The sequence below is a fragment of the Drosophila erecta genome, unplaced genomic scaffold (assembly GCF_003286155.1).
Source record: "Drosophila erecta strain 14021-0224.00,06,07 unplaced genomic scaffold, DereRS2 tig00000126-arrow-pilon, whole genome shotgun sequence".
Classification (NCBI taxonomy): Eukaryota; Metazoa; Arthropoda; class Insecta; order Diptera; family Drosophilidae; genus Drosophila; species Drosophila erecta.
Genome location: NW_020825209.1, coordinates 3715212 through 3728664, shown reverse-complemented (window position 1 = coordinate 3728664; position 13453 = coordinate 3715212). Strand labels below are relative to the sequence as shown.

The window sequence follows — 13453 nt, the reverse complement described above, 5'->3', positions numbered from 1 at the left end:
CTGTTGTTGCTGTAGAATTTGCATTTGTTGTCGAATTTGTAGCTGCTGCATTTTCTTTGGCATTTCCATTGGCCGCATTGGGCGCATTTCTCTTTTCTTGCACTTGTTTTTTATTTGATTTTTTTTAACTATATATATTAACTATAGAATAACAAGAAAAAAAATAGATATGCATATTGTTTATATATAGATGGGCTGGCATCTTTAGATATATATGTATATATGTATTTTTATGTGTGTACGACACCCACGAGACAACGGCGACGAACGGAGAGCATTCAACTCCACTGCTTGTCGAATTTGAACTACTTTACGTGTTTTTTTATTTTATGAATTTCTTTGGATGCATCTGTGCCTGTCTATACTGCTCTTGACTTTATAGTCTAATTGGGGCCCCGGCCAACTTTTCCAGCTCAAGTACGCAACTTGGAAACTTTTCACACTGCCCTCGGCAGACTGGTACCCACTTGCTCTCAGAGTAACGGCTTAAGCCGCTGATTGACAGCAATCCCGCTTTCGTACTCTCTTTTCAACACTCGCTCACTTTTGCTTTGAGGACCTGTCTACACGATCGGCGTTTTAAATTTTCTTCTATTCGCATGTGAACTTCTTTTTATGCCTAGCTTAAAACTCATTACTGTTCTTGGATCATTTTATTTTGCGTGAAATCTTTGGTGTTAAATCTTAGATCGTGTAGAAAGGCCCTAATGTCCGCTCTCGGTTTCCTCGATTATCGGATCAATGCCTAGTTTGCTCTCTCCTTTTGCTTCTTTCCCTTCAAGATCTCACTGTCTTTTCTTTGCTTAATCTAACTGTTTTCTGAGATCTAAGCCTTTGTCTCTTTTTCGATGGCTGTTTTTGTTCTAGCACCTGAAGCTTACTGTATGCTTGTGTGTGTGTGTGTGCCAGTGTGTGTGAGTGCTAATGTTTTTGTGTTGTTTTGTATTTTTTTGGAGTGCGCGACGTAGAACTCTCAACACACAGACAGACAGACACAGCATATAACGGGACGGAGGACGTCCGTCTCGCTTTCACGTTGATGTTTCCGTTAGTGTTGTTTGTGCGATACTGACTCAATTTGTTGCTCGGCACCGTGTATATAGCGTGCTTCTTCTTGCTCGCCGCTCGGCTGTCGGTCGGTTTGTCGCTCGGTCGCCCAGTCGCTCTCTCCCGCTTCTCCCTCTCCCACTCCCTCTCCCCCCACACCCACTCTCCCGCTCTGCCGCTCTCTCCGCCGCTCTGTCGCACTTGTGGGCGGAGAGTCGTTTAGTCCACCCAGCGGCGGCGACAGTTAACTTTGTCTTTTGGCGGGGGGGTGGCGAGGGGGGGGTGTGGGAAGGTGGTCTGGTGGTTGGTGTGAAAAAGTTTTGGTTGTTTGATTGAAAGCGAAAAACCCCTGAAGGTATGCTATTTTTAGATTGCAACTTTCAAAATGCCTTGCCACAAAACCAAACAGTATCGACTAAACCCAATAAGCATACCTACACACACATGTGAGTAGTTAATATCTGAAATCTTAAAAGTATATATTAAAGATTCAACAAAACGTAGGACTACGTGGCGTATGCGTAATATTTTACTGCATTAATCAGACCCCCCCACCCCTTTCAGAAAACTCCCGTCGCCGCCACTGCAAGACACTTGCCATTAGAGTGCCCCAAAAAAACCAAAAAAAAAAATTACAGCATACAAGTATAAAGACACTTCGTTGAGTGCATGCAGCAGCAGGGCAAAAGAAAGCGGGAAATCGGAAAAACGGGAAAACGGGAGTCGGAGCTCGAAATCCAACATGAAAGCAGAAAATGGAGTCACAGAGTCACACAAAATCGGAGTTGAAATTGCTGCCCCAAGGCACACAGGAGCGGTCTAATTGGGAAATATTTACCACTTACCAGATAACTGAATTACAAGTAATTCCCTATTTTATAATTTTTCCATATTCTATGTGGGCCAAGTTTACGCCAATTATCAACATTAATTGATTTGCTTGAGACATTTTATTTTGTTCAGCAGATTTTACGGTTCATTTAATGTGGGGAATTGCATATATTAAACTAATTACAGCTGGATGAACTGAAACTGAATGGAAGATTAGTACCCAACTGGCCATTTTCTTATGCTCTGGTTGAGCTGTAAGTATCCATTAAATTCATTAGAGTGCCTCGGCACTTGTCAGTTTTACGGCCGCATTTCAGTTAACGAGAGTATGAGAAAGCAGCCGAGGAGCACTTAACATTGACCTTAGGATGGTAAGAGCGAAGGTTCAACTTAATGTGCAAATGGAAAAGCTTACACATACTTCAATCTTATGGATCAAAATGATATAATAGAACAGTAATAGTTTAGGTTAAGCTTACTGTTGATAATACTAGTGATCTGTATAAAACATACTAAAGTTGTGGTATCAAATCTTGTAACGAAATATGATTTTATAGCTTGTATTGTTGTGATCGTACGACCATAGCAGATTTGAATTTTTCATTCGCATGGTGCGCTTCGTCACGACGCGGACTACTGTCCACAGTGATGGGTGAGCATATGTATCTGTAGGCGTATAGTTTCAGGTATATCCCTGTCGATTCCCTTGGGAACGCGGAATCGCTGCCTGTAATTCGTAGGGTTAGTGGGTCAGGTTCAGGTCCGGCCCTGGTGATTGCCATACAACTCCTCGCTCTCGAACTCGAACTCAAACTCGGTCTCGTACTCGTAAACGTACTCGTACTCGTAGTCGTACTCGTATTCGTACTCGTATTCGTATTCATATTCGTATTCGGTTTCAGATTCGGACTACGATTCGAGTGCGGAATCGGGGTCTCCAGAGTAGGGTTCCGTTGCGTCATCGGCGTTTGTTTGCTGCCACCTTTTAATGGTGGGGAAGGGATGGGTGGCTGGGTGGCTGGGTGGTTCAGTAGGTCGCTGGTGGGTCAAAGGGCGACCAGGAGGGGCGCTGCACTGTTGAGGTAGCTGCGTGGTAATGGTGAATTTATGGTTCTGTGGGCGGGCGCAGATGGAAGCGAGTGGCGGCGAGTGGAGGTATTGCTCCCGGTGGTTGTTGATGCCTTGTTTTTGTAATTCCCATTCACATTGTATTTATCAACCCACCCACACCCCACACCCCTCCCCCTGCGCTCGTTGTTTTTGTTTCTTGTTTTCTGCCGCTTTTTGTTTTGTATGCGTTTTTGGTTACAGCTCGAAACTGGCACGAGTCAACTTTTATCGCACAATACACACACACATGCCACTCAAGCGCACTCACACACACGCACAGTTGGGGACGAAATTATAGAAATGGCTAATTAAATAAGTTAAGCGACCAATAAGCACAAAACAATGTTAATCCCAAACGACTTCCCTAAGCATCTAAAAGTGGTAATCGGTGGCATTGTGAATTATAATAGTTGCATACTTTGCTATTCTCTGGAAATCAAACTAGTTAGTGCCAAATAAATTTCGAATTGTCTGCGCTTAGCATGCATTTCATGGACTGGCAATCACTAGTATTTTGGCCGCAGGTGTCAAGGGGAGACACACACACATGGACATTGGTTTGGCATTTGTTTTCGCAGGCCCGCTTTTGACTTAATGCCGCAATTATTATTGCAAAAACACAACAGCCCAAAAGGAAAACAACGCGAAAACAGGCAACATAAACTAAAAAGCTTTTATTTCCCCCCAGGTGTGGGCATCGAAAACTAAATGCCAGAGCCCGTTAGCCCACAGATTTCGGCTGGCAAAAGGAATATGGGGAATAAAAGCTGACAATTTCGTTTGGAGGTTATACGATATCCCTTACCTGTCCAAACTCCATTACACACACGTGTTGCCACAGATATATGTACATTATACGAGTATATATATATATTAATATATAAGTATGTATGAGTTGTATTGATTTGTGTTTGTAGTAAACAGCTATATCCGCCCTTCTCCGCTCGCCAGCCCATTAAAATTGGGGAAATTTTTTCTACATGCATAATTTATGAAAAGCCGCTTGACTAAATAGTTGCCACCGAAACGAAGTTATTCAAGCGCAATAAGTTTGAGCCCCTTCGGCGTACAGAAGCGGCAAAAAGGTAACCAAAAATAAACGGAGACAAAAAAAACAAAAAAATTCAAAAAAGGGATCAATAGGTTTTGTAGGCACAAGATGGGGTGCCTTAGATTTTGGGATGACATCAATGGCCGGTAATATTTCGATAGAAAATTGAATAATATTTGCCCGAAGCGCGGATATATATTATGCTATTATCTAAACTTGGTAATCTCCTCGCCTTGCCCGAAAATAAATATCACCTGTCCTATTCGAAATGCCCATCGAAGTAACAAATTGTATGTGGAGGCCCATCGATTAATACAAGTCCCGTGAATGAAATGATGGACGCAAGTTCGAATGGAAATGCCCGATTATTGGGGACCGGCGCAGTTACGTACCATCCGAAAATTGGAGAACATTAATCAAACCAATTAATACCAATCGGAAAAAGGTCAGCCGTGGGCTCGTGACGCAGCAACAGGAGCGAAATTAGTGGGCTGCAGGTCAAAGGTTGCTCCTTGGGAATCGTGTGGCTGGGTGGAGGACGGCGGGTTGAAGGGTGCTACCCTCAGCATTAACCCTACTAATTTTCAAAATGGAAATGCCTTCAGTTGGAGGTCGAGTTCGAGGTTCGGTGTTCGAGGTTCGGGGGGCAGGGCCCAGGCGAAAATGATTAACGAACCAGCTTGCGACAGACAGCATATAATAATTTATTGATACCAGGCACACACACTCACGCATTCTCGCACACAGTCGCACACAAAGGACCCTTGCAGGACGTCCCTACTTCCGTAATTCCGTGGCCCAGGCGCCCAGTGGCCCAGTAGGTGACTCCGTGGTCAAGGCTCTGTTGCCGTACAAGTTCTACGCGGACCCAGCAGCTAGTTGGCTGGCTTCCTGCCGCACTGCGAGAAATTCCTCCTCAATTCCGTCATCTTAGATACAAAAGAAAAGAAAGAAAATGTAGAACAACGTGGCGTATGCGTAATATTTATGTTTTTTTACTAAGGTGTTTTATATCTCAATGATGATCCCCCACTGATTTGTGATATTTCTGTTCTCTACTAAGGTATTTTAAATGAAAAGGCATGACCTCCCACTGATTTGTATAGAACAACGTGGCGTATGCGTAACATTTATGTTTTTCCATCAATAAACATATGAGAGCATAATTTTCCGCGAGTGCACCGCTTGTCACACGAGGAACGTCACACACACGCACACAAGCAGTTGGAAAATCGGTGACCTACAAAACATTTAATCGCTGCCAACGGCCAAAAAGTTTTCGGTTACCTTCGTCCGGTGGTTGCCTTCCCACATTCTGTGGTGACCGTCTTCTGGGGGGGATTGGCTTTCAAAACTCCAGAGTTTCGGGAGCGACACGCACGTGTTGTTTGTCCAAGGACTCGCGGACCGAGGAAACTCGAGGACATCTGTCCGCCGGCCAAAGAACCCAGCCCAGCCCACTTTCGGTCACGACCAAGCCACAGATAATGATAATAAAACGTTGGTAAAAGTTAGCCAAGTAAACGCTTGTTCGGGGTTTTGAGTTTAGCTTTTCGATAAACAGTGTTTAATTGTAGTTGTAGTTGTAGTTGTAGTTGTAGTTTTCTTTCTCTTTTTTACATATCTTATACACAACATTTAGTCGAGAGATGAACTTAAGTGTTAGGCTTGAATTGAACGTAGAGTTAGGATATAGTACAAACTAGTTTAAGATGATGCGATCCTAATCGCAGGGTAGTTCGAACCTCGCAGGTATGGCATTTCGAATGGGACAAGTCATGGAAAGCATGATTCATAGGATAGATGAGTTTTTTTTCTTTTTTTTTTGGTTTTTTTGTTTTGGTGAGTGGTCCGTTGCCGGTGGTTTCAAGTATGAGTATAAGACACAATTTATTGCATTCTGTGGATGAGAGATCGATCAGGTTTAGAATAACGTGTACTATATATGCGATAGGTATCAATAAGTTGAGTAAACTGCAACGTTTTTGGCACGCCTCAAACGCCCTCACAGACTCACAGACAGACCGTTTAATATAAAGCTGAACAGGTTTCAAGGAAGGGAAGGTACACACACTCATTACGGAACGCAGCCATACATACATAGATAGTATCATACATATGGCTACATACATATGTATATAGTACTTATATGTGGCTCCTAAACATCGACAACCATTTTCTTGTGTATATCGGTGTTGCCCACCACCGAGCAGAATTCATCAAACGATATCTTGCCATCCTCGTCCTTGTCCGCAAAGCAAATGGTCTTGTCCACGATCTGCTGCAGCTGTGTATCCTTCAGATTGTTGCCCACCATCATCTTGAGCACCTGGAACAGCTCCCCATTCGAGATGTAACCATCATTGTCCATATCGTAGATCCGGAAGGCGAATCGCAGCTTGGACAGCTTATCGCCGCGCACGCTAAACTGTGACACGCCCTGGATGAACTCCTTGAAGTCCACCTCTCCATTGCCGTCCGCATCGAAGATATCGATCACCCGCTGCACCAGCGGATTCTGCTGCAATTCCGGCAGCGACATGAACTCGTCTATGCTCAGGGCCCCGGAATTGTCCAGATCCAGCTTGCGGAATCGCTTGCCCAGTCTACGGATCTCGTCCGCATCGAAGTTGGAGCACATGTCCATGGGCAGTGAGGTCTCGTTACCCATGCTGGCCTTTGGTTGCTAGGTTCTCTGGTCTCGATCTGCGAATGGAACGTAATCGTTAGGGCGACAGGGCATTCTGCTCTACCGAGAAAAAGTCGCTTCCAAATGAGTTAAAACTCAATTAATAATTCAAATATCAGAGGAGTTAGCAGTCTTATGAGGCGAAATACTCAATCAGAAAATCGAAAGGATATTCGGTATATGACAAAATTGATGCATACTTCCAGGCTGGCCTCTTTTACTAATATGCATGCCCACTTATCACTGATAAATCATTCACTCGAAATCATTTGGATTGCACTTTTTCTCAGCGTGTACAGCACAACTTGCTTACCTGGGCGTTTAATAACTCAATTTTCCAAAGACTGGCGCTCTCTCTAAAAAAAAAATAAAGAAATGGAGGGAGTGCAAGTTAGCAGCATACTTTTAATTATGGCTCAATCGTATCGATTTTCCAAATTCCCTTGAATTCCCCTACTCGTTTTCGCTTCAGCAAAGGAGTGGACTCTGGTGGGCAGAGGCACAGTTCCGGATCGAACTGCGTTGAACCGGATGCTTGGGTGAGTCCCTTTGCAAGGAATTGCAAGTGGTAGCCATAGATATTTACCATAAATAAACAATAGTTGCGCTGGATTGTTAAACTCCCAAAAAAGTGCTCTCTACTCGCTCGACAGCAAATACACGACTGCAGGCGAATGAGAGGGTATTCGCCGTTAGCTCTCGCCTGGAGTGTGAGAGCGCGGAGAGCGCAGCTGTCAGAAGCGGACAGCTGTTGCTTTTCCACCTGTTTTTATGTCTTTTTTTTGGAGGCGGCTGCAAATTGGTTTTCACTTGTGCACTTTCGTTATCTTTTCCACTTTTACGGCACAGTTTTGGGTGTAAAGGGGTGTTCTCAGCTTTAGCACAGCATACTTATAGGTGGAAGTCCTCAAAGTATCGCGCAATGCGTTAGTACATTATTTGTGAGCTTCTGCTAGAGATGGACCATCGCACTGGCCTAGAGGTGCTTCATTCGATAGTATTTTTAAATTCACATGCGATAGGTCTATTACAATATTAATATTAATACGCAAACGCAGTTTATTCCTTGTGGTCTTTTATTTAAAATGGTCTAAGCCATCAGTTGTCACTCATTGAATTTGTCGAAATCAGCTTGCATTGAGAATGAGAATATCTTAAGCAGTTCTTCTAAACAAAATTAAAAAATGTACTTGCAGTACAGCTCACAAGCCATTTAAGTAATAAAGGGGTATAGAAAATATGAGATGAGATTAGAAATGGCAACTAATCCACAGCATGGATTTGCTTCTGCTTTAGCACCAGATAATCCTCTTCGTCTGTGCTAACTTCGTATATATCTCGCGACTTTGGCTGAACTGGAGTCCTTAATTTGGCCTTCTTCCCATTGTTCTCAGCCACCCGCTGCAATTCATCTTCCGTATCAATGCCCGATGAAGCATCTGGATTCAGATCCACCTTATTCCGATCCGCTAGAGCTGAATCATGGGTATTCTCTAGCTTGCTATCCTCCAGCATATCCACATCATTCTCGCTAGAATCGCGCCGTGGCCTCGTCGCCTCGTCGCACAGCTCCTCATCGCTCTCTGGCTGGCCAAAGTCATTGGTATCCAGGGCGTATCGCCGCCATGGCAGATACTTCTTCAGCTCGTAGCATTTCTCGATCCAGCTGCGTGTCACAATCTTGCCCTTGCCCTTCACTTGATTGTACTTCGGGGTGTTTTTGAATGCGCATCTGTTTGGGTTAGCCAAATGTTCATGTTAGCAGTTAGTGGCAGTTACCAGCTCAATGCGCACTTCACTTACATCAGGTGGGTGCATCCTGGCTCCCAATCAGCTTTATACTTGGCTCCCAAGGCGACCGCTTTTGAGCGCAAGTCCGCACGATCGGGATTCTGAAAGGAGAAGGGTTTTTGGTTTAAACAGTTTGGTTTAACAGTTTCAATTGAATTTGCTTGCCTGTATGCCACTGATGACTAGGAGCACTCCCTTGAGTAACTGATTGAAGGGGCGGTATTGAACGGCTGTGTCCATGATCTTTTGCTTTTTGGCGGGCGTGACTGCGACTGCGGTGGGAGATGAATGACGCTTTTGCGCAGATGGGCGAGAGCCTTCCTTGGTCTTCGAGGTGTCTGAAGATCTGTGGGCATGCTTAGACTTATCCTCCTTCCTGGATTTCTCCTCCTTCGAATGCGATCTTTCCTCTTTTCCTAAATGCTTATCCTCTTTGGGCGTGGATTTTTCTCTAGACGATGACTTGTGCTCCTTTGCTGGTGGTTTGTCTTCTTTCGACGATGACTTGTCCAAGGATTGCCTGCTGGACTTTTTCTTCCTGCTCTCCCTCTCCTTTTCCTGCTCCAATCGCCGGCGATCCTTGTCCGCCTCCAGATGCTTGCTCAGTCGGTGTTTCTTGGCATTGCCCTCGACATCAGCCTCGTCCTCATCATCGTCGCCAAACAACAGGGAAGCTCGATTGCGATCCAGGGGCTTGGCATCCGTTGGCGCCGGAGAATCCGATCGCTGGGCATTGGTCACAGGAGATGGCGACGGCGAGGGTTTGGGTGACGGCTTGGGCGACAGTGAGGGCGATGCAGCCAGGCTGGAAACCTTGCCAATGCTCAGCCTTCTCAATGCCGATGAGCCGGCGTCCCGAATGGCCGCTGCTGTGGAGACCGCAGCAGGTGATTTGTGCTGCGTCTCCTTCTTCCAGCTGTGAAATCTATTCACCTGGTTGTCCGTCTCCGAATCAGGTGACTCCTCGCGCAACTTAAAGGCCCCGAACTGCATCACACCCTGTGGCATCAGGGATTTGACCTTTGGCGCCGCAGCTGCCACCACATGCACCTTGACGAAGGACAGCCCATATGGCACATGACGATTGAAGGGCTGGGTGCAGACTATCTTCAGCAGTTTCCACTTCTCCGGCAGGGCACGCTCCGCCAGTGCAGTGGCACTGAAACAGCGCACCCGGTTTGGGTTGCTCGAGTTTTTGCTCTCAATGGGCGTCATAAACGAACTGGAGAGCAACAGCTCCCGGAAATCGTCCGCCTGACAGCCCGTCCGGCTGACCAGCACCTCGATGAAGGCGGCGTGTTCGTTGCCAATATCGATGCCCGTAATCTGTTGCGGCTCCTCGAATTCCAGCACAACATATGCGGATTTTTCTCCCGCCGCTTTGGTGCGCCACTTTTTGCCGGCATTCTCCTTCAGCAAGTTCTCCGCCACGTGCACCTGGCCATCGAAAAATGCATAGTTATGTATATAGCGTGTGTGTGTATCGGCGATCTGCATAGGATCACTACTCACCGCATCCTCACTGCTTACTTCGCGTACGGACTTGAAACCCGCAATGGGCATTTCGCAAAACTCATGAATTTGACTGGGACGCCGCTTAATTTGGCGGGAAATCGTTTCGGCCAACGCTGCTCCTCTAATTTTATGGATTTTCGGAAAGAAGCTGTATATTTGGCGTGTGTTTTCATGGGCGCTACAATGTTTGTTTATCTGTTGTCTTTTGCGGAGGAGAGGTAAACTGAGCCCATTTTGTTTGGCCAACTATTTTAAAAATAAACCCTGTATTGCTGGGCGCTAATTGCCCATCACTAACAGTGCTGGCAGCCCAGCTGGATATCGCTAAATTGAGTCGCATCACTGATATATCGAAACTAGCTAATTAATCAACTGGTTTACCAACACTGCACTTTTTTTTTCATATATTTTATAATTTGTTTATGAAATATAAGTTAATTACGCGATTCAGTTGCATATGCTATTACGCTTTTTTTTTATCAGCCATTACTTTAGTTTTTATTAGAGCGATTAAATCGCCAAAGTGGCAGCGCTAGTGAAAAGCAAAAACAAGTGAAAGTTTTGATATGATAAATTTGCAAAATAGAGATGAGCAATGCTTTCTAACAGTGACACGGAACAAGATGTATGTTTAGTATTATACAAAAAAAGAGAAAGCTCCAAGAAAAGAAACCAAACATGGTGAGCAGTATAATGACGCCAATTTAATGTATATTTTAAAAACATTATTGCTTACAAGCAAATACAATCGAATTAAATGGTGACTGCGAACAGGTAGCAACTATCGCCCATCCCTGATTCCCCTTGTCAATGTCGCTGGCAAATAAATAAATAAATAAGTAAATATCAACAAAATAGAGAATGAGCGCGGATGCGAGAATCAAGGAGATGGCGCCATCGCTGGAAGCCAGCGAGCGGGAGATGGAGAGAGAGCGCCAGGACGTGGATGCCACCAACTCGAACACGGAGCCCAGTGCCAGCGATTGGGTGAATTTCTCGCAGTGGATGCACTGCTTCTGCGTGGTCACCTTCGATCTGAATCTTGGCCAGGCGCTGGAGCACGTCTATCCGCCGCAGTTCATGCCCAGCGACCAGGAGGTCAGCAACATCTGCTACATGGCCTTTCCGGACTCCAATTCCGGCTGCATGGGCGACACCAAGTTCCACATGCGACTGCGCTGCACAACGCGACGGGATTCCTTGCCAGGCTACAATGCGGAGTGCTCGCCGGCACTGCGACAGGATGCCTCCCACTACTGGGGCTTCGTCTACTTCAGACAGAAGCGGGACGCGAATCTGCCGCGTGGTTACTTCCAGAAGAGCTTCATCATCATCACACGACTGCCGTTCTTCAATCTGTACTACGACATACTCTCCCAGCTGGCGCCACGCTACTTTGAGGATGGCACAGACGTCCTTCGGCTGGCCAGCGAGCAAATCAATCGCCAGTGGCCCGGCCTGATGGTGGGCAAACCGCTCCAGCTGCCGCTGCTGGAGTGCAGCTATCAGATCTGCATACCGCGGACCAGCAGCAGTAGGAAGTCGACAGCAGAAGGTGTTGGTGGCACGGCGGAATCGCCACCGGCCTTGGCTGCTTGCCCAGCGGCCAAAGTGCTGTGCTCCGTTAACGAAATCGAACTCTTCCGCTCCCTGGACTTTGTCATGGAGCAGCTGTACACGCTGTGGGAGCTGGTCATCACCGCCGAGCCCATCGTTGTTGTGGGCACCTCACCCGCCGACTGCTCCCACATGGTCCAGACCCTGCTGGCGCTGATTGCACCGCTGGAATACTGCGCAGAGGCGCGTCCCTACTTCACCATTCACGACAGCGAGTTCCGGGAGTTCACGCAGGAGTGCACCAGCAAGACCACACTGCCCGCCTGCATTTTGGGCGTGACCAATCCGTTCTTTGTCAAGCTGCTCAAGGATTGGCCGCACATGCTGCGACTGGTGGACAACCAGGTGAGTGGCAGGAATAGTCCATAGTCTGCAAACCGTATCTCCATCTCGCTCGTTTTCAGAAGAACATGCAGCAGCAACAGCACTTGCTGCTGGGCCAAAAGCACGCAAGGAACATCGCTTCGGCCACATCCTTCTCCAGCGCAACGGAACTCGGTGGCAGATCGCTGAAATCCAGCACGGTCCTAAACGGCAGCTCCAACAATGGTGCGGGCGATGCGTCGTCCGCAGGATTGCACAGCAAATACAGGCCGTACCTGAAGAAGGACAAGGCGCTGATCAAGAAGGTGCTGCTGGGCATGAAGACCAAGCGACCGGAGCATGTGCAAACAGCACTAATACGACGCCACCTGCTCGAGCTGACCCAGAGCTTTATGATACCGCTGGAGCGGTATATGGCCTCGCTAATGCCGCTGCAGAAGGACATTAGTCCGTTCAAGTCGGCGCCGAATGCCAGCAGCTTCAAGCTGGACGACTTCCTGGCCACACTGGAAACAGCTGGGCCGCAGCTAACATCGCCGCTGAAGGGCGACTGGAAGGGCCTCTACAGACGCTTCTTTCGTTCGCCCAACTTTCGCGGTTGGTATGGAGCGCGGCATCGAGAGCTGCAACTGACGCTGCAGGATCTCCAGCTGCAGGCGCTGTCGGAGGCGAATCTCGAGCACTGGGCGCACGACAAGCAGGAGGTGGAGATCATCGATATGATACTCAAGCTCAAGCAGAAACTGAATCTCTATGGCGACAAGGCCCAGCAGCTGGAGGGCATCAATGGCACGCAGCAGCAGATACGCGCGCAGATCGAGTGCATGAAGGGCTTGCTGCCGCCGGATCTCAAGAATGTGGTGAATCTCTGATCTTAGTGGCGCCCCCTCACTTTGGCTGCTCCACTTCTGCCCGGGAACTCCCGGCTGTCTGTCTGCTCTCCAGTGTGTTTGTGTGCCTCTGTGCGATGTGTTTGTTTTGCTTGCGTCCCCTGACGGCAGGCGGTGCTCTTTTATCATTGTAAATAAGTTTAAATCGGTTATTAGTCGCCGTATTCGTGTCTAGTTTAGTGCTAAAGTTATCCCAAGCAAGCGAAGTGAGTGTGTGAACCAAATGCCGAGCGATGAATGTTAGTCCAGGCCAAGTATTAAATGCAATCGTTGCGCTATCCCTTCCACCTTTTCACACCCATGCAAAACAATGCTCATGTCTCAAATGGAAAAGCTATGGCTACAAATCCCCAATCAAATAATACGAATTTCGTGGCCACAGCTTCAAAATACCTCGTTGGAGTTCTGAAGTTGGCGAGACATCTCCGCTGACCAATGTGATTTAAAGCCACTTTGTTTCGTTTCTTTTAAAGCCCTTGTGCAGATTTGCATGTATATCGCTTAAATTGTTCATGTCTATGACTGTCAAATATAAGTAAACTATGTGTGACATCAGCCAAATGCTGGATTCATGCATTGCTATTGTAC

General features: G+C 46.8%; 3 protein-coding genes across 5 annotated transcripts; 1 reads left to right on the top strand and 2 right to left on the bottom strand.

Annotated features, from left to right (window-relative positions):
- Nucleotides 1-5569: 5569 nt before the first annotated feature.
- LOC6550893 (calcineurin subunit B type 1) lies at nucleotides 5570-7700 on the bottom strand. The gene is made up of 3 exons (XM_026982330.1): nucleotides 7315-7700; nucleotides 7042-7084; nucleotides 5570-6745 (listed from the first exon to the last, which is right to left on the bottom strand). Exon 3 carries the CDS (start codon nucleotides 6708-6710, stop codon nucleotides 6198-6200), a length of 513 nt encoding a protein of 170 aa, XP_026838131.1. The 5' UTR covers nucleotides 6711-6745; nucleotides 7042-7084; nucleotides 7315-7700; the 3' UTR covers nucleotides 5570-6197.
- A 90-nt stretch (nucleotides 7701-7790) lies between these two features.
- LOC6550892 (DNA repair protein XRCC1) lies at nucleotides 7791-10375 on the bottom strand. The gene is made up of 4 exons (XM_001976921.3): nucleotides 10032-10375; nucleotides 8685-9956; nucleotides 8532-8620; nucleotides 7791-8460 (listed from the first exon to the last, which is right to left on the bottom strand). Exons 1-4 carry the CDS (start codon nucleotides 10080-10082, stop codon nucleotides 7992-7994), a joined length of 1881 nt encoding a protein of 626 aa, XP_001976957.1. The 5' UTR covers nucleotides 10083-10375; the 3' UTR covers nucleotides 7791-7991.
- Nucleotides 10347-13435, top strand: LOC6550891 (protein DENND6B). 3 transcript variants are annotated; one of them, XM_026981748.1, is made up of 3 exons: nucleotides 10347-10715; nucleotides 10774-11996; nucleotides 12056-13435. In XM_026981748.1, the coding sequence occupies exons 2-3, from the start codon at nucleotides 10896-10898 to the stop codon at nucleotides 12845-12847; spliced, it is 1893 nt and encodes a 630-aa protein (XP_026837549.1). In that variant the 5' UTR covers nucleotides 10347-10715; nucleotides 10774-10895; the 3' UTR covers nucleotides 12848-13435. The 3 variants fall into 3 exon arrangements, with proteins under 3 accessions (XP_026837549.1, XP_026837550.1, XP_001976956.1); XM_026981749.1 differs by having other exon boundaries at nucleotides 10347-11996; nucleotides 12059-13435; XM_001976920.3 differs by having other exon boundaries at nucleotides 10347-11996.
- The last annotated feature ends 18 nt before the right edge of the window (nucleotides 13436-13453 follow it).

Coding starts and splice junctions, on each gene's coding strand:
- LOC6550891 (XM_026981748.1), top strand. CDS start 10,896: ATGAGCGCGGATGCGAGAATCAAGGAGATGGCGCCATCGCTGGAAGCC. Junction 11,997..12,055: donor TGCGACTGGTGGACAACCAG/GTGAGTGGCAGG, acceptor GCTCGTTTTCAG/AAGAACATGCAGCAGCAACA.
- LOC6550892 (XM_001976921.3), bottom strand. CDS start 10,082: ATGCCCATTGCGGGTTTCAAGTCCGTACGCGAAGTAAGCAGTGAGGAT. Junction 9,957..10,031: donor AAGTAAGCAGTGAGGATGCG/GTGAGTAGTGAT, acceptor TTCGATGGCCAG/GTGCACGTGGCGGAGAACTT. Junction 8,461..8,531: donor CCAGGATGCACCCACCTGAT/GTAAGTGAAGTG, acceptor TAACCCAAACAG/ATGCGCATTCAAAAACACCC.
- LOC6550893 (XM_026982330.1), bottom strand. CDS start 6,710: ATGGGTAACGAGACCTCACTGCCCATGGACATGTGCTCCAACTTCGAT.